The 26,957-nt window shown below is 49.7% G+C and overlaps 1 protein-coding gene across 1 annotated transcript in view; it reads right to left on the reverse strand.

The window, feature by feature from the left end:
- The window catches only part of LMF1 (lipase maturation factor 1), a 97,493-nt gene that overhangs the window by 39,412 nt on the left and 31,124 nt on the right, over nucleotides 1–26,957 (reverse strand). Inside the window, exon 3 of the mRNA XM_014542964.1 lies at nucleotides 14,950–15,098. Within this exon, the coding sequence (XP_014398450.1) occupies nucleotides 14,950–15,098 (149 nt within the window). The remainder of the gene's footprint in view (nucleotides 1–14,949; nucleotides 15,099–26,957) is intronic.

The raw sequence follows: 26,957 nt of genomic DNA on the forward strand, positions 1-26,957 counted from the left end.
GGAGAGCTGTCTGCAGTGCCTCGCTTTGACATACACCTGTTCTCTCATCGTCAGAGTCTCTGCTGGCTCCTTTCCCACAAGGGAGAAGCTGCGAGGACCCTGGAGCCCTGAACACTGACGAGTGGTTCACAAGTGTGTGTGTGTGTGTGGGGGGGCGGGCGGGGGGGCAGACCATTGCTCCCACAAGCAGGCATGGTGTCTGGGGCACCACTCACGGGTGACTGGGAGTTGGGCCAGTGGGGGCCTGGGCACCCTGGTTCTGCCCTGACCCAAATAGTATGCCGCTTCTCTCCCGTGGGAGGTGAGGAGGGCCCACAGGACCCCATGTGTACCTTTAGTAGGTGGGGGTACCCCATGTGCTCTGTGAGCAGGCAGAGGGGGGCCCATGTCTCAGGCATGTGGTGATGGCTGCATTTGAGGTTCACTTTGCATTTGAAGGGCCCCGTTTTTTACTCTCCAGCGTCAGTCTTACGGTGTCGATACTTTCTGACCCCAAGGTATGATACCGTTTAAAGCCACAAACGGAGCATTGCGCATACAGTAAGTACCACTCAGTACCGGACACGGCTTGGACTGAACCCTGTGGTTAGGGAGAGAAACCTCTACAGCCATTTGCTGAGCCTTTGAAAATTGCCGTGGGGCACCTGCCTGACAGACCTGGAAGTGGGGCTGCGTGGCGTGGGTGGAAGGGACGTCACAGGTCCTGGAGGCGTTTAGGACCCGCTTACTTTCTAGACCCCCAGGAATGGCTGTCTTCCTGCTGAGGGTGGTTCCAAGGCAAGTGGCTGGAAATAGAGGCACAAAGAGGGTGCTGAGGAGCCCGGGAGCCTGTGTGAGTGGGGGGTCGGGGGCTGTAGCTGGGGGCCATAGGCCAGACCATTGCAGACATATTTTTCCCAGAAATATTCATGCTGCCCCCAGGCTGGAGTCCGAGGTCTGGCCTCCCGGTGCTCCTGCAGGAAGGAAGAAAGCCCCTTTCTTCAGCTCTGCCCACACTAATGCAATAAAACCAATTGGGGTAATTGCTCTCCTTGGGGAGAGGGGATCCCAGGACAGGCAGGCTGGCCAAGGAAATGACAACGACATCCGCTGATTGGGTCTTCATGGTCATGCTGCATTCCGACATTTATTTCATTACATGTAATACGATTTCACTGGCGGCAACATGATTCCCAGAAAGAGCTCCTGACTCCAAACTCTCATTTTCCTTTAGCGACTTAGCTCCTTGCTTTTCTTCACTAACCTTTCAGTGCCTCCTGGGGCTGGAGTGTCTCTGGGCCATGCACAAGTGAGGCATGTCAACAGTCACTCTGAGTCCCGGGGCCTCCATGGGTAAGAGCAGAGATCCAAGTGCAAACTCGCTGAACTTCTGGGTTGGAGCCTCATCTCAGCCTGAGAACATCCTTCTCATCAGACAGATGCCTAAACCTCAGGGTGGGGGACGCGGGGCCGATGGCCAGCCTGAGATCCAGGTGTGGCTTGGACTCTGCAGCAGCGAGCAGCGAAGCCCGAAGCAGGCACGGATGAGCGTGCACTCACCGCCGCTCTGCCAGCAGGTATCAGAGCCGCCCCCAACCCCAGCCAAAACCTGCGCAGGGCTGACTCCTGATTGCACGCCAACGCTGCTCCTGTGAAGTGAATGTCAGCGGTCGGCACAGCTGCCCGCAAGGCTCTCCCAACATTAGCAATGGCCAGCTCCCGCATCATCCCCACGGTGCGCAGAGTTTATGGGCTGCATCTCACCAGTGATCATTATATGTGAAAAGCAAACTCATGATTAAGTCTGAGGGCTGACCTTCAATTTACATGGAAGGATACATACCCATCTTTAAGTGTTCAGTTCTATGTGTTCTGGCCACTGCGTGTAATCAGATATCTAGTACCTTAAACAGGATACAGGTTTCCATCCCATAGAACAGTCCCTGGGACTCCTCTCCAGGCAATCCCACGCCCCACTCGCCTGAAAGCTGTGCAGCCAGGCCCTGCTCTGCCTGGCTCTGGGCTCTCACACAGACCGACTCAGGCGTCAGGCGCTCTGGCTCTGGGTGCGGGTGGGTCATGCTGCGCATGCTTTGGGGTTCATCTGTGTGTTGCTGCATCAGGACTTGATTCCCTTCTGCAGCTGAGTGTCGTCCCTAGTGTGAGTGCATCGCAGTGTACCCATCCCACCAGGGGACGTGTGCTTATTTCCCAGGTCTTGCAATTATGAATGAGGTTGCCGTGGATGTATGCGGCCTCTGTGTGGACATCGGTCTTCATTTCTCTCAGGCAAATTCCCAGTAGTGGAAGACTGGCTCACAGAGCAGGCACAGTGTCACCTTGTAGGACACTGCCAACTGTTCAAGGTGGTTGTGCCATCTTATACCCCATTAGCGATGAAACCCACTAGGAATTCCAGTCGCCTGCACCTCACCAGCATGGGGTGCCGACAGTGCTTCAGATATGACCCCCTTGGGGGTTAAATGCTGTCTCAGAGCTTTTTATGCACGTCTCTTTTCTTATATCTTCATTTGTGAAGTATGTTCAGGTCCTATGTCCTGTTATTGTGATTTGTATGTTTTTGGTTAGTCCTATGCACTGCTAATACTTTTCCCAGTTTCTGGCTTGCCTATTCATTTTCTTAATGGTGTCTTTTGATAATGGAAAATTTTAATATCGATATTTTTTTTTCTTTAATGCTTAGTGCTTTTTTGTGCCCTGTCCAAGAATTTTTGGTCAACCTCAAAGTAACTATGTTATCTTTGAAAACGGTTATAATTCTGGCGTTCATGTTTGTAAAAAAAAAAAATACTTCCCTTGTCTCACTGTTTTGACTTAGTGTCTTGGTTGAAAATCAATGGACTGTATCTTTGTGAATGTGTTTCTGAGAGATACTTTATGATTTCTTCTATGAACTTTAAGGTTTTGCTTTTACATTTAGGTCCATGTCTTTCAAATTAGAGTTTAGTATAAATGAAATTGCAGTCAAAGCTCATTTCATTTTTCTATACAGATACCCAATGATTTTAACATTATTTATTAAAAAATGTCTTTTCTTTACCCATGGATTTGATACTTTAATATCAATCAACAATAGAGATTGGGTCTGTTTCTGGACTATTCTCTTCTGCTGATCTGTTTTTTTAGCTTAGATCAATGCCAAATACTTCAGTTTCAAATTAAGCTATAAAATCAGGAAGTAGAAGTCCTCCAACTTCGTTCTTCTTTCTCAAGATTCTCTGTATTTCCATGTAAATTTTAGAATTGGCGTGTCAATTTCTCCACAAGGCCCCCTGGGAGTTTGATAGAAATTGCCTCGAGTCTACATATAAATTTGGGTAAAATAGACATGTTAACAACAGTGAGTCTTCTGACCCACGATCATGGTACATCTTTTCATTTATGTAGGTCTTTTAAATTCCTATCAGCAATGTTTTGCAGCTTTAGTGTACATGTCTTGGACCTCCTTAATCAGATTTATTATGGGGGTATTTGGGGGCTTTTGATGCAACTGTAGACAGTATTCTCAGTGTTTTTATATTCTTAGTTTTATTTTCTAATGATTTCTTAATGGTATAGTACAGTTATTTTCTCATTGACCTTTCTCCTGCAACCTTGTGAAATTCATGTATTCATTTTAGTACCTGCCGTTTAGATTCCCCTGGATATTCCACATACACAATCGTATCTATGAGTAACAGTTTCGTTTCCTTTTCTTGTCTGACTGCACTGAGACTTCCAGGAGAGTGCTGAAGAGCAGAATGAGGACCAGACGTCCGGGCCTGGTTTCTACCCGCACGTGAAAGCTTCCTCCTCACCGTGAAGAGCCGTGTGAGCTGAGGCGTCACAGAGGCCTTTGTCAGGCTGAGGAAGTTCTGTCATGAGTGGGTGCTGAATTGTATCATGTGCTTTTTATTGCATTTGAGATGATAAGATACTTCTTCATCTATATTCTGTTACTATAGTGAATTGCATTAATTGGCTTTCAAATGTTAAAACCACCTCACACTCCTGAGATAGAGCATGCCTTTTTATATTGCCGGATCTGATTTGCTGATATTTTGCAGAGGGTTTCTGTGCCTTTGCTCATGAGGGATAGCAGTCTCTACTTTCCTTTCGCTGATGTCCTCATCAGCTTTTGGTATCACTGTTCCGCTGGTCACATAAAACAACCTGGGAAGTATTCCCTCCTCTGCTATTTTCCAAAAGTCTGCGTGTAGGATTGCTATTATTTCCTCCTTAAGCATTTGATAGATTCCACTGGTGAAGCCATCTGGGCCTGCACTTTTCTTTCTGGAGTGGTTTTTTATTACAAATTCAATTTATTTCACAGGTATGGAGCCACTTAGATTTCCTGTTTCCTTTTGTCTCAGTTTTGGTAAGCTGCATTTGTCCATTTCATCTAAATCGTTGAATTTATTGGCCCAAAGCTTTCATAATATCCCAGGTGACTCTTTATGGCAGGATCTCGGACGCAATTACCAGTTATTTGAGGAAAGTGTTTTCTCACGGTGCCCTTCAATCACAGCCTGGCTGCGGCTCCGGCTCTGCTGAATTCTGACCTGAAAACTATAGGTCCTCTGGGCCCGTGTTTTCTGCATTTCAGATATGGCTTTTTTTTCCTTGTGTTAACAAGACAGTAGGACAGTCTGCACACAAGGAGCTTTAGAAGGCCCCCCTGTGGGTGCTGCAGCCAGGTGTGAGCGCAGAGCCGCGAGCAGCACAGGTGTTTAGCAGTCAAGCCCCTGCTGATAAATGACTAAGGACTTGAAGCCACATGGAAAGTGCATCTTGTCACTGCTTTCTGCAGCCTGTAGGTTATTTGGGGGTCACCGAAATGTACAGACAGGAACGCTAATCCTCACGTCAGCTTCTGAGAGGCGTCAGAGGCTCTTGTTCATGCCCGAGTTCACCAGGTCCTGACCCTCTGTTCCTCCTTTCATACTATGTGGACGAAAAAGGGGTCCTATGGAAAGTAACCTCACAGGGTGATCTGATCATAAATTCTTAACAGAGCAAATCATAGTGGGCAGTCAAGTCCCAGGCATGTAACTTTTTAGTGAAAGGTTTGTCTCTGACTTAAGCAAGCCCTGCCCATTGTTTGTGTTTCTAGGTTAACACACCTTTGAAGTAAATATAACCACCTTCAAAAGAGCACATAATCTCTTTAACTGTCCTGTAATTCAATCCCACCTGCTTCCTCCCACCCTCATGCCATCCTCCCAAATTTCAAATGCATACAGGGACCGTGAAACTGTTTGGAGCATCTGAGATCTTGCTCCCTGGCATAGGTCATCAGCTAGGCTCAAATAAACTCATAGAAATTCTCTGCAGGTTGAAACATTACTTATGTCAACGGTTGTATTCCTCCACTTCCGCCATATAAACATGACCTGCTCCAGCATAGCAAATATGCAACTTGAATGAAAACTGCTAATTTTAGCCCAGCCAGCGTGGCTCAGTGGTTGAGCATCGACCTATGAACCAGGAGGTCATGGTTCGATTACCGGTCAGGGCAAATGCCCGGGTTGCGGGCTCCATCCCCAGTGTGGGGTGTGCAGGAGGCAGCCGATCAATGATTCTCTCATCATTGATGTTTCTAGCTCTCTCCCTCTTCCTTCCTCTCTGAAATCAATAAAAATATATTTAAAAAACAAACAAACAAAAACAAACCTGCTAATTTTAGCTGTGATTTTGCTCAATAAGAGTTGAGGGTACTAAGTATTTAACTCTTAAAAGGTCATCAAGCAATAATAAAAATAATGTACTATCAGGAGGGATGTGGAACAAGATGTTGGCAGAACTGTAGAGAGCGCAGGAAACAAGCCATGCTGGCACACTGGGTGCGAGCAGGAGCCGCTGTGCTAGGAGGCGCATCCCCAGAGGTGGGATTCATCAGCAATCAGGTTCCCCACCCCTACTGTTCTTATTCCCACGACTCTGAAGAGCGTTTGGACACCAAAAGTATTCTTTCACTTGCCATTGTTCAGGTTTGCACGTTCTCTGTAAGGTAATGCTTACGCCAAAGCAGGTTCCTACAGGAGGAGAGAGATGGCAGCAAAGAGCCCTGCACATCTGCTGCTGCCAAACCCGACAGCCCTGTACACATGCCCCAGACAGAGGCCAGGCAGAGGGGGCGGAGAGCTGGGAAGAGGGAGGTGCAGAAGAGAGTGGGCTTCGGTTTCTCAATTCTGGGGGTGGGGGTGGGGGTCAAACTGAAACCGCATGGCCTCCCCTTGGTACTATCCAGGTCTGAGAATTCCCAGCAACAAGGGCACTGGCTCAATTCCCAGAATTTTAGCAATTGAGAGCTCTAAACCCTCAGCACACACAGTTCATCAGCCTGTGACAGAGTGACATAATCAAGGACAGCTTCAGCTCCAAAGCCCCGTGTGGAAAATCCATTGTCTGCTCCGCCTGAGAAGCACAGGGGTCAGGAGCAAAGGGCTCCAGGCTTCGGTGACAGGTTTTTGACGCGCTCCGGGGTAAAAACTTTGGCCGGAATGAACTCAGTTACACACACGTATATTCTGTCTTGACAAAAATTGAGATTGAGGAAAAAGTGAAAACTTTTTTTTAAAGCATAAAGGCAACCTACTGCCTTAAACACAGTGCTTCAGACACTCACGCCATTTCCCATGTCTGTGAGAGATCCTCCACTCTAATATGATTGAAATCTATGCATTTAGAACAGAAAATTGAGCCCCAAATCGGAGAAATGATCCTGAGCGCTCCCAGAAAGTCATCTAGTGTGCGTCTGCCCCATTCCAGAGGAAAGGCACAGATGTGAGTCCTAAGCAGACTGTGACTTTGCTCTGAGGAAGGAAGCTGAGTAGGGTCACCTGGGCCCACACAGCCACTCCGCGCTGCCCTCCCAGCAACTTGAGGTAGGAGGACAGGGAGACAAGACGGCTCCACCTTCTCAGGTGAGGGGCGCGGGGCTCCATGCTGCCCACACCTGGCTTCAGGAGCCCCAACTGAGGCTGCCTGGAGCCTATGTTGCTTGAACTCCAGCTTCAATCCAATCATGTCATCAGTGGGTAACCGCCTTGCCTCCATGTGGTGACAGTGTGGGGCCATCACGTCACTTACACATCAGTGGGCACCAAAACGAGTAGAGAGGAAACAGGACATCCCACCCCACTCAGCCCAGGCCCCCAGTTGGCACAGGGAGCCGGGCAGGAAGCTGCGCCCCGTGGGCCTGCTTTGAGCGGTGGCCTCTGGCCAGGTGGATGGTCTTCCAGGGCTTGAAGGCACATGGTTTTTATCTGCTGCTCCAGGGAGGGACACAGAGGAAAAGCTGGCTCGCTGGGGTCTGCTGCTCTCCAGTCCTGCCCACAAAGAGATGTCTCTGGGTCATCTCCCCTGAAGCTGCTGACCTCTTGCCAGGTTTCAGAAATAATCTGTCCTGCCCTGAAGCGTGTGGCCGAGAAGCTTTGTGGATGTGCATGCCTGTAGGGCCCTCATCCCATCAGCACACAGGACTTTTTCATCACCCCGAAAGTTCGCACATACCCCGCAACCCCAGTCAATCCCCACCCCGAATCCCAGAGGCAATTGCCTCCCAGTCTGTGGTATTTTGTTAGAGCAGCCTCAGCAAACTAAAGCACATTCCAATATTTGCTTTTGTCCATCTTTAATTTTAGCTATTCTTGTGGGCATGCAATGGTATCTCATTGTAGATTTACTAGCATCTCCCTAACAGCCAATAAAGCTGAGCAATTTTTCAAGTGCTTATAATAGCCATTTGTACGTCTTCCTTTGTGAAGTATTGAATTGTCTTTATTATTGAGGTGTTTTTTTTTTTGTTTGTTTGGTTCTTTACATATTCCAGTAGAGGTTCTTAGGTATAATGGTATTTTGAATATTTTCTCCCAATCTATCACTTGCCATTATCAAGCTGTCTTTTGAAGAACAGAAGATTTTAATGTCGATGAAGTCCAATTTATCCATTTTTTTCTTATGGTTAATGTTCTCACACCGTGTTGTAAGAAATTTTTGCCTATCCCAAGACTGCAAAAATATTCTTTTATGTTATCTTCAAGAAGGGCTATAATTTTAAGTTTTATGTTTACAGTCCATCTCAAACTAATTTTGTGTCTGTTGTGATAAAAGGGTTGGGGTTTGTTTCACCCTATGTAGATATCCAGGCATCCCAGCACCATTTGTTAAAAAGACTTTCCTTTCTCTGTTAGATTGATTTTGTGCCTCGTCCAAAAATCATTTGACTGTGATTTCAATGTGGCACTATTTCTAGACTACCTAACCTACTTCATTCAAAGCTACCATCCTGTGCCTACATCACATTGTCTCGATGACTATGTCTTCTGGGAAGTCTTGAACAAATTGACTCTTATTCAAATCTAGAGGCCCGATGCATGAAATTTGTGCAAGAGTAGACCTTCCTTCCCCCAGCTGCCGGCACTGGCTTCCCTCCGGCACCTGGGGCCCAGGCTTCCCTCGCAGCCCCAGCTTCATCAGGAAGGATGTACAGTCTAATTAGCATATTATGCTTTTATTATTATAGATTGTTCTGGCTATTCTAGGTTCTTGGCAGTTCATCAATTTCTAAGAAGGAAATCCTTCTAGGATTACGTTTGGGGTTGCATAAAATCTATAGATCAATTTGGGGACAACTGACAGTTGAGCAATATTGAGACTTTTGATTCACAAACATGGGCTAAGTTTCTTTAATTTCTCTCAGCAATGTTTGGTAGCTTTCAAGGTCCAAGAGTTGTACTTCTGTTAAAATTTCCTAAGTAGTTTATGGTGTGGGATGTTATTATTAATATATAATTTCACAATTTTGCTAGAATATAGGAATATTATTTTGTATACTGCCCATGAATCTTGCACTCAAGTTAAATTCACTCACTGGTTCTAAGGACCCTTATGATCTTCCATATATATGAACTTTTCATCGATGAATATAGATGATTTTATGTCTTCCATTCCACTCTTCAGGAATTTTATTCCTTTTTCTGGCTTTATTACACAAGTTAAGATCTTCACGGTCAAATAGATGTGATGAAAGTGGACAACCCTGCCTGTTCCCAATCTTATGGGAAAAACATTCAGTCTTTCACCATTAAGTAGAATATTAGCTGTAGGTAGTTTATATACTTACCTTTTATTGGGTTGAGGACGTTTCCTTCTACTCCTAGTTTGCTGAGGTTTTTAAAAAATTGTTTAATTTTGTCTAATACTTTCCTCACATTGAGATGATCATAGCCTTTAAAAACTATTCTTATTGATTTTAGAGAGAGAAAGGGAGAGAGGAGAGAGGAGAGAGGAGAAAGAGAAACACTGATGTGATAGAGAAATATTGATTGGTTGACTTCTTCACAACCCCAACCGGGAAATGAATCTGTAACCTGGGCATGTGCCCTGACCAGGAATCGAACCGGCAATCCTTCTGTGCACAGCACAACGTTCAACCAACTGAGCCACACTGGTCAGGGCAGATGGTCATATCATTTTATATCTTTCTCTCTTGATCTGGTATTTAATGAATTACATCAATTTATTCATGTCCAGCCAATATTGCGTTCTGGGAAAAATCCCACATGGTATGGATGCATTATGCTTTACATGTACTACTGGACTCATCCTATAGAATAAAGGACTAATATGCAAATTGCCTGAACGGCAGAACAACCGGTTGCTATGACATGCACTGACCACCAGGGGTTAGACACTCAGTGCAGGAGCTGCCCCCAGGTGGCCAGTGTGTTCCCATGGCTGGCGAGTGCAGCGGTGGTGGCGGGAGCCTCTCCCGCCTCCGCAGCAGCACTAGGGATGTCCGACTGCTGGCTTAGGCCTGCTCCCCGGAAGCCGGGCTGAGGGACACCCCCCTCCCCGACCAGTGCACAAATTTTGTGCACTGGGCCTCCAGTTTACTAATAATTCCTTAAGAATTTCATGTCTGCTCTTGAAAAATATGCTTGGTAATTTCCTTTTCTTGACATGACCTTGTCTTTGACAGCCTCAGAAAAATGAATTGGGAAGGGTTCCCTCTCCTCTGCTTTCTGAATGTGTATAGAATTCATATAGTTTCTTCCTTAAATATTTTATAGAACTCATCAGGAAAGGTTTTTGGGCCTGGAGTTTTCTCAGTGGGAAGGTGCTTTTGGTCTGTCTGTGTTCATGATTTCTATTTATAGAACTACTCACATTCCCGTCTCTTCCTCTGTTAGTGTTGCTAACCTATGTCTTTGAAGGAATTTAACCATTTCCTTGAATCACTTGCTCTATGTACATAAAGTTGTTCATACTATTTCTCTTTAACTTTTTATTTTAAAAAATTCTTTGACTTCAGAAAAGCTGTAAAAATCATCTGGAGTTCCTGTATACCTGTTGCTATTAATTCAATACTATTCACTACCAACCTTACTTGGATTTCACCAGTTTTCCCATTAATGTCCTTTCTGTACCAGGGACAATCCAGGATGCCACATTAACTGTCATGTTCCCTGAGTCTGACAATGCCTCAGTCTTTAATTGCATCTCATGATCTTGATACTTGAAAACTCTGGTTGGTAATTTTGAAGAGTACCCCTCAGTTGGGGTCTGTCTGATGCTTTCTCATGATGAGATTAGAGCAATGCATTTTTGTGAGACTGTAATGGAAGTGATGCTATGTCCTTAGAGCTCCTTCAGTGCACAGATTCCTCTCCTCTGTATCCTGCCCTGGAATTCCAAAAGGACTAGGGACGAGGAAAGCCCTCCTGCCTTCCATCCTCCTCCACTCCCAGCAGTGGGCAAGGTCCCCCCTCTGCCTGCCCCCTTCCTTCTTGGGTCTTCCCCCTCTACCTGCCTCCCTCCTGACTCCCCACAGAGAGCCAGATTGTCAAGGGGCTCACCTCATGCGCCTCACTCTGGACCCCTGTCCCACACTGTCTGTTGTCCAACATGAAAACAGCTGCATCATGCAGTGTGTCCAGGTCCAGGTGCTCACAGAGAGCAGGTAGCCTGGGCCATCTCTCCACCAATACTCCCTTAGCCCCCTCCCCAGCATTGCAGGGGGCATAATAGCTCAGTACACAGAAGCCTTAAGGACAGGAGCCATGCTGAGCCCATCTCAGGCTCCCGGGAAGAGCGGGCCTTCTGTGGGCACAGAGGCCATGCGGTTTCCTCCCCTTCTGCTCAGCACTTTCACCTACACGGCTTTGGGGTTCCCTCTGAGACTGAGCTCTACACAAGCCCATCCGTCTTTCAGGGCATTTGAACCACTGCCAGCTGACAAAGAGCACAGTGGTTTCTGAGTGCTCAGAACAGTTACCTCAGCCAATTCTTGGCACTGGTTCTGACCCAGTAGCAGATCAGGGGGTCACAGGGGCTTCACTCAGTCATTTTAGTGTCACCAGGTCTGCTGTGGTTTCTCCACCTCACAGAGGGATGGACATTTTGCTGCTGGCACTCTTTTTTGTCAAGTCAACTCTATTTTCTGCTTGCTCCTGAAGGAAGATTAATAATATCCAACATACAGACTAAATCAAGTAATTATACCTTTTAGTGCACCTGATAATTTCTCACCCAGCTGGCGCTAACAGTCAATCAAATGCCATAAAAGGTGCTTTAGGATGTGCTAATGATCCACTGCACTCTGCCAGGCATGGTGGGATTTGTTCAACTCTCGGCATCACACACCACGCACAAAACAGCCTGACAGGTCCGCCACCCAGAGCTTCCACGCCCGGGCTGTCCCTGCACTGGGGGCCTCTTGCTTTATGTGTCCCACCTATTGAAGCTGGCTTTCCATGGGTCCCAATAAAGTCCTTGGAACATTTCATACATTTAAAAAAAATTAATCCTCACCTAAGGATATGTTTTTATTGATTTTAGAGAAAGGAAGGGAGAGAAAGAGAGAAAAATATCGATCGGTTGCCTCTTGTACAAGTCCCAGCTGGAGACGAAACCTGAAACCTAGGACCAGGAATTAAACCCGAAACCTTTTGATGCACAGGACAATGCTCCAATCATCTGAGCCACCTGGCCAGGGCACATTTCGTACATTTTTTGTACTTTATAAGCCAGCCAAGGAGAGAATCCAAAATCAAGTCTTAGATGGACAAGGAACCACAGCAACGAATAATTTCAATGTTTCATCCAAAGGAACCATGAAAATGACTATCTTTCTAATTAAACGGGAAAGTAAATTTAGAGAAAGCATCATAACTGGATTGTGCGGAATCTAGACGCATGGCATCTCCCAGTATCTGTAGCTACTCACATTGACCCAGGTCAGGAACATTGCCAACCATGCCTGCTCCTAACGGGGTGCTCCAGACTTCTACAACCGGCACTGCCACAGCCCCTGGGGGCCTGCTCAGCACCCAAGTGGATGTGACCAGTCACACGGGCCCTGGCCCCAGGCCTGCTGCCCCAGGGGGAGCTTGTCCACCTGGCATCCGCTGCTTCCAGTGCCCTGGGGGCCCCGGCCACAGTTAACCAAACCATAGACGGCCGGCCGTGGTGCTATGAGGAAAGCTATCGAAGAGGGGATCTGAAGCGTGTGCGAGTGGGCTCTTGATAGTAACAGAAAGAACTGGGAGGTGTGTGCCTTTAGGACTCTGGTCCCGCTCAATGACTGGCACGTTGTCCCTTCACAGAGCCGATGTCAGTCAGTGCTAGCTAAGAGCTAGCATTGGTCAGTTCCTGTGTACGGATGTGGAAGCTGACAGTGAAGAAGGCTGATAGGAAAGACTGGCTCATTTGAACTATGGTGTTGGAGGGGAGCTTTATGGATATCCTAGACCAGCGGTCGCCAACTGGTGGTCCGCGGACCACTGGTGGTCTGTGAGGTCTGAAAGGTTGGTGACCGCTGCCCTAGACCAGCAGAAAGATGAACAGGTGGGTCCTCGAGCAAATTAAGCCTGAAACCTTGCTGGTGGCAAAAATGACACAACTGAAGCTGTCCTACTTTGCAGGGTATCCTGAGAAGGCAGGGTTCTTTGGAAAGACAATAATGCCGGGGAATGGAAGGCAGCAGGGAAAGAGGAAGACCAAATATGAGTAGACTGACTCCACGGAAGAAGCCAGGGGTATGAGTCTATAGCAGCCGTGGGCAAACTACGGCCCGCGGGCCGGATCCGGCCCGTTTGAAATGAATAAAACTAAAAAAAAAAAGACCGTACCCTTTTATGTAATGATGTTTACTTTGAATTTATATTAGCTCACACAAACACTCCATCCATGCTTTTGTTCCGGCCCTCTGGTCCAGTTTAAGAACCCATTGTGGCCCTAACCGGTTTGGCTCAGTGGATAGAGCATCAGCCTGCGGACTCAAGGGTCCCGGGTTCGATTCCGGTCAAGGGCATGTACCTTGGTTGCAGGCACATCCCCAGTAGGGGGTGTGCAGGAGGCAGCTGATCGATGTTTCTCTCTCATCGATGTTTCTAACTCTCTATCACTCTCCCTTCCTCTCTGTAAAAAATCAATAAAATATATTAAAAAAAAAAAAAGAACCCATTGTGGCCCTCGAGTCAAAAAGTTTGCCCACCCCTGGTCTATAGGAGCTGAGCAGGGCTGTTGAGGACAGGACACTGTGGCCATCACTCATTCATAGGGTCACCAGGAGTCGGAGCCGACTTGAGGGCATGAAACAACTGCTCAGGATTTGAAGGCGACGGAGCACAAAACAGATACAGGGAACAAGGGCATCACAGAGCGACAGCCACAGTGAGGTAAAAGGGCTGCGATGAACAGAGGGCACACGGGAGTGCAGGCTCACAGCCAAAAGTATACCAGGAAACGGAACATCTGCTGAGAAATGGGGCAGCACATAATTTTAGAGGCCTCACCACAAAATGCTTACTAATTACACTGTGGGAAAAAGTGACACTGAGAGGACCAGCTGGGCCCACTGGAGTCAGTGAGGGGACAGATGGATGCTGCCCCAAGGAGGGGCGTGCAGGGCCTCCTGGCAGGGATGTCCATCTCAGGCTGGTCAGGGGCACATTGGACAGTGCAGTGTCGAGTCACAGAGCAGGGAGACTGAGGACCGTCGGGACCAGAGGGGACATAGCGAGGTGGTCCCTATGGATGGAGCAGCTTGTGCTCAGGTGGGTCAGGAGCAAGTTCTCTGCCCCATCCCCCAACAATTCTGCACGTTTGTGACTGTTCCCCAAGGAAAAACTTAAAGCCAACACACACTTAGCATATCTGTAGGACAAGGTTTCCAATTTAAGAGAATTTAGTATTTATAATGTTTTAATAAAAAAATTAAGACCTTATTTACTTAATAGAAGAGAGAGTGAAAAAGAAGGGAAAACTGCCAAATTCTCTTGCCTACAGCCGGAAGTCAGAAGGAACCGCGGCGCTCCTCATTGTAAGGCTCAGATGATGTTTCTCAAAAACTTCAGGGCAACTGCTGGTGAAGTGAAAAGTGGGATACGCACTCTCAGAGGCTCTGTAGACGGTGGAAGCTAAGGAACTCTAGTTTTCAGGGTTGAGCAGGAGAGCGTAAGAGGTGAACATAGGCGAGCAGCCGGCTGAGCACAGCACAGAGAACACAAATGCCCCCAATGGCCACACTGGAGTAAAGAGAACAGCTGAACCCCCTTCCACCCCCCAAATCCATGAGCATGGCGTCCAAAAGCAAAGGCTACCAGGCAGAGACAGAGGGAAGCCAGCGTGGCTGTCTCCGGTTGAGGATTCAGGTGATGCGGTGCCCTCCTGACTGATTTAAAGTGATGGGAAATGTTTCGGACATTCCAGAGAACTCGGGAAGGCTGGTGAGAAAGAAGCACTGAGAGGCTGTACCCCACGAGTCTGTGACACGGACTGAGCGCGGTTGTTGTGCACAGAAAGCGGTCGTGTGAAGGACCAGGGAAGCCAATGGAGTTTCCAGGGCTCAGTAATAGGCACTGGACATCACAGAAAGGGGAGAAGGGGCCCAGCTGGCCCAGCCCGACCGACTGGAGGACAGTACATTTCCCCCCAAACATTACAAATAAGAGTTCTACTTACTGCTCCGAGCATGATTCTGAAAATCAGCCACCGAAAGCCCCACAGAACGATCCGGGACGTGGGGGTCTTCCTGGGCAGTTGAGACAGAGTCCAAAGAGGGCACAGGAAAATCCCCAGGAACCCTGTTTCCAGAAGCTGGGACTCCCATCCTGACGGTGACAGTAAGAACAAAGGGCCATGTTAGCCACAGGGGGACATGCTCTACAGAAACAGTCCCACCCAATTCAGTTTAACCGAACAGTCCTGAACACAGGATGGATGGATGGCCGAGGAGCGCGTCAGCCCACAGTCAAGAAGCACCTCGGTGGCAGCTTGTGGCCCTGGGCCCCGGCGCCCGAGCCAAGCCCCTGCATTCACACCACTGCCTCCTGTCCTTCTCAGGGCATTGCAAATGCGACACGGCCTCATGCTGAGCACACACTGCCAACGGGGGCTGGAGAGGCCTCTTGCATTCATAGGCTTGCATTTGCAGTCATGACTCGATGCATTCTTCCCCGAGGAGCAGTCACCAGGATGGACAACGTGCACCGAGGAGGCCAGAGACCTGCATGTGAGGTTCTGACTGCAAAGCTGACTCAGGTCCCTGTCTGCCCAGGTGAGGGAGGAAGTCAGGGGAGACACAGGATAAGTACACGTAACATGGCCCTTGTCTGCCCCAAGTGAGAGAGGAAATCAGGGGAGACACAAGACAGGTGGAAGTGACATAGTCCCATCTGGCCCAGGTGAGGGAGAAAGCCAGGGGAGTCACAGGTACAGGTGACATGGCCCCTGTCTGCCCCAGGTGAGGGAGTAAGTTTCAGGGAGACATGAGACAGGTATAGATGACATAGCGCCTGTCTGCCCCAGGTGAGACAGAAAGTCAAAGGAAGACATGGGACAGATATAGGTGACAGCCTCTGTCTGCCCCAGGTGAGGGAAGAAGCCACAGGGAGTCAGAGATGCAGGTGACGTAGCCCTCATCTGTCCCAGGTGAGGAAGGAAGCCAGAGACACAGGATAGGTACAGGTGACATGGCCTCCACCTGCACTAGGTGAGGATGTCATAAGGAGACACGGGACAAGTAAAGGTGACACAGCCCCTGTCTTCCCCAAGTGAGGGAAGAAGCCAAAGAGAGTCACAGGCACAGGTAACATGGCCCATCTGCCCCAGGTGAGGGAGGAAGTCAGGGGAGAAGCAGGAGCAGGTGATGGCGGCTCCAGATGAAACTGCCTCGTGTCAGCCCCACGTGGGCTCAGTCCGTTATGGCAGCAGCTCTCCAGGTTCGATGTGAGCGGTGCTAGCGAATCCTTCCTGCTGGGGCCCCATGTGAGACACGCGGGTGAGTGTAGTGCCCCCGAAAGTGCGTTCTCGCAGAGGAGATGACATTCCAAGTCCTAACAACTCCCTGAGTTGGCCCCACTGTGCAAACAGCTGCTCAGTGTCACCCAACCCAGAACAGCTTTAGGCGGTTGTAAACCGGGCTCTTCAAAAGGAACATGCACTATTTTTTGCATATTGTACAAGTTCCTGTTAATAAAATATTATGCTGCATTACATATTCTGTACATATTCTGTGGTTCCATTTATAGAAGGTTCTAGAATGAGAAAAACTGATGCAGGTGAAAGAAATCGGAACACAGCTGCCTGGAGAGGCGGGCCGGGGGACATGGAGTCTGCGCCTGTCGGGGAGTGTGCTCCCCGAGACTCACCAGAGGAACCTTAGGGCCTGAGCATTGTTTCTTCCTCAGACACAAACCTATACGAATCCTGTACCCTAGTTCTAGGGCTGATGGACAGGTCTTCAGGCCTGAAACTTGTTTTCAGGGGCACTGAATATTGAATTGAGCAATGAACAGACATGTGACGAAGCCAGCAGAGCGAAAAAGCGCGGAGTCCAGGCAGGGGAGCGCATAGGTTTCACTGTACAGCTGTTCGAAACTCTCTGGAGTTTGGAATTTTTCGTTAGATGCGGGGTGGCAGGATTCCACTTACTCTCACGTGTTCTTTTGAGAGAGCAGGTCTTTTGCAGCAATGCAGTGCCTGCGTGCGGCATGCCTGACACAGGGTGACAGTGACTGTCACCGCCCGGAGGGGCAGGTGGTCTCGCCTGGATGAGCAGCTGGTGTCAGTGGACCCATGTGCCCGCTGCTAGGGTCTCTGGGGAGATGATTCCAGAAGCAGGAAGAAGCCTGAACAGTGCTGGGGGCCAAGGCAAGGTGGGCAGGCGGAGCACAGCACCACCGGCCGCGGTGGGTCCTGCAGCACCGCTGTCAGCTGATGGAGAGAAAAGCTGAGCCGCAGGGTGCTCCGGCCAAGGCCAGGAAGGGGAGACTGATGCATGGGATGCCCATGTGGCCCAGTCCCGCCCCTCTGGGGCCCCCTGCACCGCACCCAGCATTGGACACACACAGTGGCTTCCCTCAGAGGTTCAAGAGGGGCAAGTGCAGAAAGTGTCTTCACTAGTTTTATGAGATTTCAGACACAGAGCAATTGCTTATTTTGGTTTTAGAAAACCTTTCTTTGCATTACAACTTGCTTCACACTCCCCTTCTCTTAGCCAGAAAAAAAATGAACTTTGTTACATATGCCAATTTCTATCATTTTATCTCAAGATAATTTTCATTAAACTTGAACTTCTTTCACTTGGGGTGCATTTATAATACATGTGATTGGATGAGCAAAGGATACGCAGCACGTGGAAGTGGCGACAGTCACGGCTCGGAGTGTGCTTATTTACGGACATGCCCTCTTTTTGAGAAAACACCTCAAAGGCCCCCCATTCCGATCCCTCCTCCACTTGGTGGTGAGAGGCCCGTGCCTCACACAGCCCTGTGGGCAGAGCAGGCAGAGCTGGGGCTTCTGAGCAGAGAGAAAGCCAGGTTGGAACACCCCCCCAGGATACCTAGAAGAGCTGACGCACCACCCCAAGTGTGAGGTCCTCACTCAACTCCACAGTGCAAAGCCTGCCTCGCTCGTGCTCCTGCAAACCCCTGCCAACTCTGAGACCCCACGTGGGTGAGCAGAGCCTTCCCTGGGTGGGGGCCTGCCTTCTCTAATTGTCACCTCACTTTGCACAGCGCTCCTGCAAACCCTGCAAACTGAGACCCCACGTGGGTGAGCAGAGCCTTCTCTGGGTGCGGGCCTGCCTTCTCTAATTGTCACCTCACTTTGCACAGATGTAATGAACTGAATTTTAATATGCTGTTTGAGTGACACCAATCAAAGTGATATGCAAATGGCAGAGCCCAGAGACCGTCTAAGTGCCAGGAAGCAGGTGACAGGGTAGGCAAGGGCTGGGACACGCTGTCACCTTAGGGATGTGCGTGTACTAGCAGAGGGTCACCTACTGAAACGTGCCTCACCCTGCTGGGGTGCATGGGAGAGTGGACACCCAGAAGCCAAGGCGTGCAGGCTTCCTACTGCAGGACCCCTCTGCTCCCTCCTGCCCCCTCTCTCACTGGAGCTGGCCACTGGCCCCCCGGCCATCAGCACTCCCTGATACGGCTGGGGAGGAAAGGGTCGCCTGCAGACCCACCTGCTTCTGCTTTCTTTGCTTGGATCTAGTCGAATTTCAGCAGCTGTGCTGCCTGCACAAGGAACACCATTGTTCTCCGCTTCAGTGTGGTGGGGAGGCGTCCTCAGAAAAACAAATGCCCAGTGCGCTGCCGTGGCGGCTTCCTGTGGCGGAGAGGCTGTCCGTGCGCCTGCGGATGGCCCCGCACACAGCACATGGCTGAGACGTGCTCACGACTGTCAACGGGCTCCACTAGGTGCTGCTTACTCAGTGTAAGCGCCGTTTAGCCTGTGCTCAGTCTTTGGAGGAGGGGGGAGCATATTTGGCCCTTTCACTTGGCAACACAATTATGGTGGCCCTGGAAGGTTCTGTTCCACTGGATGTATTGGGGTGATGGTCCTGCCAGTGGCTTTTGGGGTGACGGTTAGCAAATGCCCATAAGGAAGCCATGAGCTACACCTGCCTGTTTCTGGAACTTCCACCTCTACGGCTGCTGGCTCATTTTGAATAACACAACCAGCCCTCAACCAGCCACGTTTGGAAAATTTCCACATAAAACTGAAGGGAAAACACCTCCAGTTGTGGGCCTGAGGAACTGGTGCTCCCAGCCTAGACACTGACAGACACAGTGGCCATGGGGCCACTGGGTGTGGGCCGTGCTGCATGCTCCCTTTTCCGAGGAACAGCTAACTTGCCCACTGTCTCCCAGGGACGTCCCGGACAGGCAGCAGGAGTGGGGATGAGCCAGACCAGGGTGAGCTGCGGGCTCTCCCAGCCTGGTCCTGACGGGCTAGTGAACCTTGACGCGGTGTTGACCAGAGCTCAAGGGCAGCCGTCGTCCATGGCATCCAGGTCTGAGGCGGCCACAGCCCCTCATCTTGTGGTCTGTGGGCAGCCTGGGTGTCCTGCTAGCTGGGACCAGCCATGCCTGCGTAGACTCAAACAGTCAGAACAGCTGGATGCTCTCCTACTGGCTTGTGAGTTTAAATAAAACTCCTTGGCACGGGGCACATAACCTGGTCTGCCAGGGCAGCTGCACGCAAAGTCTGAGGAACGGTCCCATAAAACATGCTGAATTTGGACCCTCGGCCTCCAGGCCCAAGTCCTGACTTGTGGGGTCCCTCACTCCTCTGGCCCAGCTTGGGGCAACTGCTCTCCAATAAAACGGACGTAAAAATGGTGCCGATGTTTCTCTTCTATCTACTCAGGGGCAAGTGAAGATGTTTTCTATTGAAGACCCAGAAAGTTCACCACCAAGAGGCCTGACCTGTGCGTGGCAACGTGCACCCTGGCTAACGGGTGGGCGATGTGGCGCCTTCAGGATGAGCAGTGTGAGCGGGGCACTGCCCTTGCTCTGACCGTGCTCTGGACAGGAAGAGGTGGGGAAGCCAGCGGACACGCTCCAGCCAACAAGTGGGCCGCTGGGCTGGGGGCTCAGAGGTCGCCCAGGAGCAAAGACAACACCCAACAGGCTGAGCCGCCGCTGACCAAGGAGGAGGCAACTAAAACAATGCTTCAGGGGCAGAAGCTGCCGACATGGCCACTCTAGAAGAAAATACCAACTGAGGCTTCGTTACCTTCCTTGAAACTGTTACAGTTACTTAGAAAGAGTAATTAAATTTTGCACATATGGATCCTTCAGAAATGACAGCCACCATCCATGTTAGAAGTAGGAACCCATTAGCTTCACGTTAAAATCGGGGAAAATGGAGAAAAGCGCTTCCCTCCTGACGGGCTGTCACTCCTGTGCTGAGCCCCCGCCCTCGGCCGCCGGGGGCTCCTAATGATGCCCTGGAGACCAAGCGAGCTCTTAAAAGTTATTTCCTTAATCTTTATGGGTTGCATGCTAGGATGGAAAGTTCCGGAGTGGCATACCAGATCTTGTCTGCAGTCACTGACATGGCAATGAGTTTGGGGGACAAGAAAGCACCCCTGATGCAGATGAGGTGACCCTGTCTTCCCTACACAGATGTGGCACCTTGCTTTGTCACACAGCACCAGCTTCTGCAGAAATGCAGAGCCTGCTGTAAGGGGGAGGGAGGCTCTGGGAGCCGATGCACGAGATGGGGAATGCACGTCAATGGGTGGGGCACAAGCGAAGGAGCACTGTCCCTGGCCCCCTCTGTGATGGTGGATGGTTCTAGGTTCTGCTCACCCCCTCATCCTGGCCTCACCGCACATAGTGAGGTTTGAAGGACTGGCGATGGCTCCTGGGGAGGTTTGGGCAAGGGGAGCCAGGCAGAGCTTGGTCAGCAAAATGGTGGGATGAGGCGGGCAGCTCAGATTTCACGCACGGCGACACGCGGTGCTGTTCACTCCAATCCCTGGTCCTCCCTCAGTGAACTGCAGACAGTGGGAGCCTCTGCAGACCCTAAGTACAGAGGGCCACCTGGGTCTGCCCAAGATGTAGGGCCTGGCCACCCAGGCTGTGCCATGATGAGGGAGGCAGGCACTGGCCCCAAGTCCCAGGGGATGTTTTGATCTTGTCTGTGGTCATGAACACAGAAGGGCCCTGCTTCTCTGTGTGTCTCTGACTCCGGGGAAAGTAACTTCTGTGATAATGCAGCAGAAAGCTCCCTTCAAAGATGTGGGCTCTTATCTCGGCCTTGGGAGGTCTTGCAGGCTCTGAGCAGCACACAGAGTCATGGTCGGTTGAGGGAGGAGCCTTTCTTCTCAGCTGGCCCAGGGTTCAGGCTGTGCCTTCACAAATCCTACCACTCCAAGCTGTTTCTGCTTGTGTGCTCCCAAGACATGACCATTCCTCCAAACCAAATTTCAGAGTTTTTATCACTGTTACTCAACATGCGTGACTGTAGTGCCACTTAAGGAAAGTTGCATTTTGCAAGTGGAGTGGTGGTCAAGCGTGGAGGCCCTGCTACACAGAAGAAGCACCGCAAAGGATCAGGCCCGGAGTGCACTGTGGTGGGGGGCCAGCTGGAGCCCCAACTCCACTGGTATGCAGCCTTGGATAAGTGAGGAAAGGACAGTTCTGCTGCAGTGTGTCTCCCTGTGAGCCGGGCCTGGGCTGGCAGGGGCTGCACAGCAGCCGGAAGCAGAGGGAGGTCCCTCATCCTGTCCGTGAACCAGTTCGCCTGCCAGGCTTTCACCCAGACGGGACCTGGAAGAGCTGCTGACCGCCCAGTTACTGCTGCAAATACCACTGTTGCGAGGGGCGCACTCCGCCAACCGATCGGCTAAAACATTTTCCTCTTTCACTGAGACAAAATATAACTTAAGATCAGGTTAAAAAAGCCCACAAGGGAGGCTAAGACAAAATTTGAAAGCGTTTAAAAATAGCATCCGGTGAGCAAGTGCCTGTCTAGCAAGTCATGGGGAAGATGCATTTGTCTTTTCTTGACCTGAACAAGGCCACCCAGCAACCTGCCCAGCCTATCCAGCAAGGCCAGGAATCTATATTCGGACAGCTCACATAGTTCTCTCCATCTTACATTCCCCTCAACACACTCACCATGGCAACCAGCCACAGCCGAGAGGCACCACACATGTGCCTATAGGAGGGCATCATTTACAGGGCTTTGCCCAGGCCCACTAACCCCTTCTGGCTGCCAGAATGACCTGGCAGAGCCACCCTTGCCCTAGGAGGACAGATGAGGGCCATCCTTTATCCTCAGGGGTCAGGGAGGTACTGACATCAGCTCCCCTCCAGAGATGAGGCCCTGCTCCTGCCCACCTCCCAGCCTGGGCCCCACTCACTCCTGCCGGGCCTGGTCTGGAGCCTCCTATGTCCCCACTTTGGCTCACAGGACCCGCTTAGAACAGGGTCTGTCCAGGAATCTCTAGAACCAGCCTGAGCTGGGCAGGTCCCTTGGATGGAGCCTACCCACTAAAAGCAGCCAGCCACAGAGGACTTCACATTTCAGCCAGGGGTCAGATCGTAAATGAGAACGCATTTTCCTAGCAAGATATTTTTGAAAGAGCAGGTTAAAGGTTTCACGCTTTAAATAAAATCATTTAAAATTGCATGCTCCCAAGATGGCGGCATAGGTAAACACCGGAGACTGCTGCCGCAAACAACCACTTCAAAAATACAACTAAAAGATGGAACGGACATCACCCAGAACCACAGGAAGGCTTAAATTGCATGCTCTGAACTATGAGGCGTTTAACAAATTGTTAATATATGTTTTGAGGATGTCCTCGGGCACTGCAGGGAACAGGAAGCGACCCGTGTAACCCACACACCCACACAGTGACCCTCGTGTCCACTGCACTTTTCATGGTGCGGGCTAATACTCAGTTGCTGTGGCAACCAGACTTCCTAGCCCCAGGTGTCCCCTGTTGCTTAGATGTATGCAGGTGTCACCAGCTAGGCCCAGAACAAAATCTATAGTAATGACCTTAGCTAGCTCATTGGTTTAGATAAATATGAAAATGCTTCCTGTCAACGGAAATTAGACTTAGCAACGGATTTTTTAGGATTAATATATTCCAAATATTTAACATATATCAGGCTGAAGGGCGCAGTGCATTACCATTTCTTTGTCTTTTGTTTCTTGTGCATAAAAATTAGCCAAAGCTTGCCTCAGAGTGCCTTGTCGGAATCCAATGATGTGACGGTCAGTTCTGCCCACAGGGCTGACAGCGGGAACGTTCTGGCTCTGTCTGTGCTGTCCAGCGTCCACTGACCACACGGAGGCTGCTGAGTCTTAAACTCAGCTTGAGGGGGACAGGGCAGACCTGGCCCTCCTCTCGGTCATCCCCGGAGGCATGTCTGCTCAGAGGCACTGTGTCCACAGGCCCTGGGTGGAGCAGGCCAGTCTATTCCAGCACGGCAGCTGGGAGCTCCTGCCCCATGCCCAGAGGGCTCTTGTGCCCACAGAAATGGGCACTGGGGGCAGAGATCTAAGATGGGCCTGGGCTTCCAGCAAAGGAGAAGATCCTAGGACAGAGCAGATACCAGGTGGACGAGGCAGGCAGTCAGTGGGGCACACAGTCAGTGTCACCCTCATTCCTCACCCCACATTTGAGTGGGCAGTCACCACCCAGGGCCCAGTGCCCGTGGGTTTCACCCTCACCCCACATCTTAGTGGACTGTCAGAAAGACCCTGGTGACCACAGAAGGGGTTACCCTCACTCACATCTTAGTGGGCTGTCAGCACACAGGGCCCCATGTCCCGAGAAGTGGGTGTCACCCTCACCCCACATAGTCTTGGAGGATGACCTGTTTTCCCTCACAGCTTCTCCCACACACTTAGTGAACCTGGTTTCTGGGCATCCTCCATGTTGTGGACAGGCACACCCTTGTCACATGAGAGGGTGGGGCCTGGCTTATGGGAGAGGCCAACATATCCAGTTAATACATAAACACACATATTTGTAAGAAATAATGGGGAGGGTCACTTCACCAGTAAAGTAGGAGTCAGACACTTCCACCTGGCACGTGCATAGGTCAGAGGTCAGGGTGTCCTCTAGCCTCTGGCCCACATAGACAATGTCTCCTCTGGGGGTCAGTGCAGTGGATAAACCAGCATTCTTCCTCTCTCCCCACACCTCTGTTTATCCACATGCCCTAATTAGTGGACGCACCTTGCTGACCGACCTCACACCCCTTTGAAAGCGAGTTGTCTCTGGCCCTCCAGCAAGGCCAGTGATAATAGGCAGCTCTTGGGCCCAGAGGCTGGGATGGTGGCTGAAGGGCAGCCCACCCCACAGACCCACTCTGGGCAGTGTGTGCACCCCATGGGGACAGGGAAGAGAGGGCCGAGCATCTTAGCCACAAAAACCAGGACCTGGTGGGCACTTCTGACAGTTATAATCTCGCTCGAGGTCCCTTTCAAAGGAGCCCTGGGTGGTGGTTCAGCGACTTGGGGAGGGGCAGTGACATTCTCAGGCATCTAGAAGGATCAGGTTTCAGCTAAGTGAGCTGACAAGAATTAACACAGGAAACGAGCACGTGAGGGACCACAGAAAGACCTGCAGGGAAAGGATGAAGCTGACCAGTGCCTGCCTCGTCCTCCTGCTATCTGCTCTGCCCTGGAACCTTCTCCTTTGCTGGAAGCCCAGGCCCACCTTAAGTTTCTGCCCTCGGTGCCCAGCCCTGTGGCCCTTTGTCAAGTGTCTGGTCAGATGCCACTTTCTCAGGGAGGCCTTTCCTGAATGTAACATTTATAACAGGGCCTTAGTCCATCCTGGCACTGCCTACCCAACTATACTTTCACCACTCCACATACTTCATATCTCACTTATGTCCATTCTCCATTTATGCAGCACCCACAATGCAAGCTCCAAACAGACAAGGTAAAGCATCTATAATAAGCATAACCAAGGATGTAAAGGAAAATATGCTCACAAGGCATTAACAGATGGGAATACTTAGCAGAGAGACAGAACTATATAAAAAAAAAATCTGAAAGTAAAATTTTACTAAATGAGCTTAATAACAGACTGGAGGGCAGAGAATAAAAAGGTAGAGAATATAAAGATAGTTCAACGGAAGTTATTCAATCTGAAGAACAGAGACTTAAAAAAAAGAATAACAAAAGAACAGACCCTCAGGAACTGGTGAAACATCATCAAAAGGTCTGATATACATGCAATTGGAATCCTAGAAGGAGACAACAGAGAAATGCAGAACAAAAATGTTAACATAAATTACAGATTCAAACACCATAAGGGAATCAGAAGCAGGATAATATTCAGCCCCCAGTCTCCCCAAATGCCACATGTAGGCACGTTATAGTTAAACCGCTGTAAGCCAGTACAGGACGAGCCCGCTGCTCCCTGACTCTGCCCACAAATCCATGGCTGGGAACATGAAGGAGGAGGCGCATTAAAGAGACTAGAAGGGCACATCCATCAAATGTGTTGTATCCTTACATGGACAAACCAGCTGTAGAAAGGCGTTTATTCATGAGACAACTGGCAACACTGGAACACTCACTAAATATTTGATATAATTCACCCTAATTTTTTAATTAAAATTTTTTTTTCAGCAATCAATGAATGCATAAATAAGTGGAATAACAAATCGATGTTTTTTCCCTATCAAATCAATAAATAAAATTAAAAATTTATTTTTCAATTATAGTTAATATATTATATTCGGTTCAGGTATAAAAATTCATGCTAGTGTTTTAGGTGTGATAATGGTACTATAGTTACATGGTTTTCAAAGACCCAATCTCTTAGAGGTCTATAATGAAGTATTTGCAAATAAGTAACAGGATGCCTGGGTTTACTTTAAACAACAGAGCAGAAGGGAAGGTCGGGAAATAAAAGATGGGCATGTGCTAGAGAACTGACAGTCTGAGATGATACACGGAGGCGCACGATGCCATTCTCTTTACTTTTGTATTTGTTTGAAAATTTTCGTAATCAGAAGTTAAAGAAAAATAAACAAGCAGGAAACTCTCCCATCTTCTGCCTGGGATGTTTAAAACTGACCACTGGAATCCTCATGAACTGTAACAAATTGTGAAATGCAACTTTTTAAAGTGCCATTTGTTCTAGAAGCCAAACTTATAGTGAGTATGGAAATAAGTCTTTAGAACAGCTGAAAGCCAGCATGTCTGGGAGCTGGGATGCCGCTGCCTGTAGTGGTGAGTCTAATCAAACTATTCAGGTCTCACTCTAAAAACAATTAAAAATGTTTTTCTAAAACAACACAGGGGATCTATTTTCAGTTCCTGATTTCCACGAGCAGATTAAGAATTGGAGACTGAAATGGGACTGAGAGGATCTTCTCTGTGTTCTGGTTTGGAGTCACCATTCCCAGCCTGCAGCGGCTTGCATCCCCGGACCCCTGCCTGGGACCACCGCCCTGAAGCGTAGCCCTCAAATAGAGCAGGGCATTATGTGGGGCCCGAGGGAAGAGAGGCAGGGATCCTGGTTCCTGTGCATGGCCACATTCTCTGAGAAAACTGTAGGATTTGCTCTAGATCAGTGTTCACATAAGAAAGAGGGAACGGGGGAGAAACCAAGATGGCGGCATAGGTAAACACCTGCCCTTCTCTCCCCACACCTCTGTTTATCCACAAGCCCTAATTAGTGGACGCATCTTGCTGACTGACCTCACAACCCTTTGAAAGCGAGTTGTCTCTGGCCCTCCAGCAAGGCCAGTGATAACAGGCAGCTCTTGGGCCCAGAGGCTGGAAGGTGCAGAAGTGAAGTGCAGAGGTACGAAGGCGCACGTGGAAAGGGCTGGCAACTGAGGACTCGGTTGTCTTTTTCAATCGGGTGGGAGTCTCAAGCTGCTCTGAACTCCAGTTCTGGGCGAGTCTCTGGGGACCCAGACTCATACGGGGAGAAACTGCACTGTCTGGCATCGGGCAGAACTCGAGGGCAGCTTTCTCTCAGAGGTGCTTGCAGCGATTACCAGGACACTGAGACCCGGGGGGCCTCTTAGGGCAGGACTGAGGATCAGCCATAGCTGTTTGCTCCACCCTGTTGATTCCCTGAGACCCCCCCCCCCCAAGCTGTGCCCAGAGGCTTTTGCATATGAAAGGCCTGGCCCTTTGCAATCTGAAAATTACCTAACAAACTACAGCTGGGCCAG

This window comes from Myotis brandtii, unplaced genomic scaffold, assembly GCF_000412655.1.
Source record: "Myotis brandtii unplaced genomic scaffold, ASM41265v1 scaffold317, whole genome shotgun sequence".
Taxonomy (NCBI): Eukaryota; Metazoa; Chordata; class Mammalia; order Chiroptera; family Vespertilionidae; genus Myotis; species Myotis brandtii.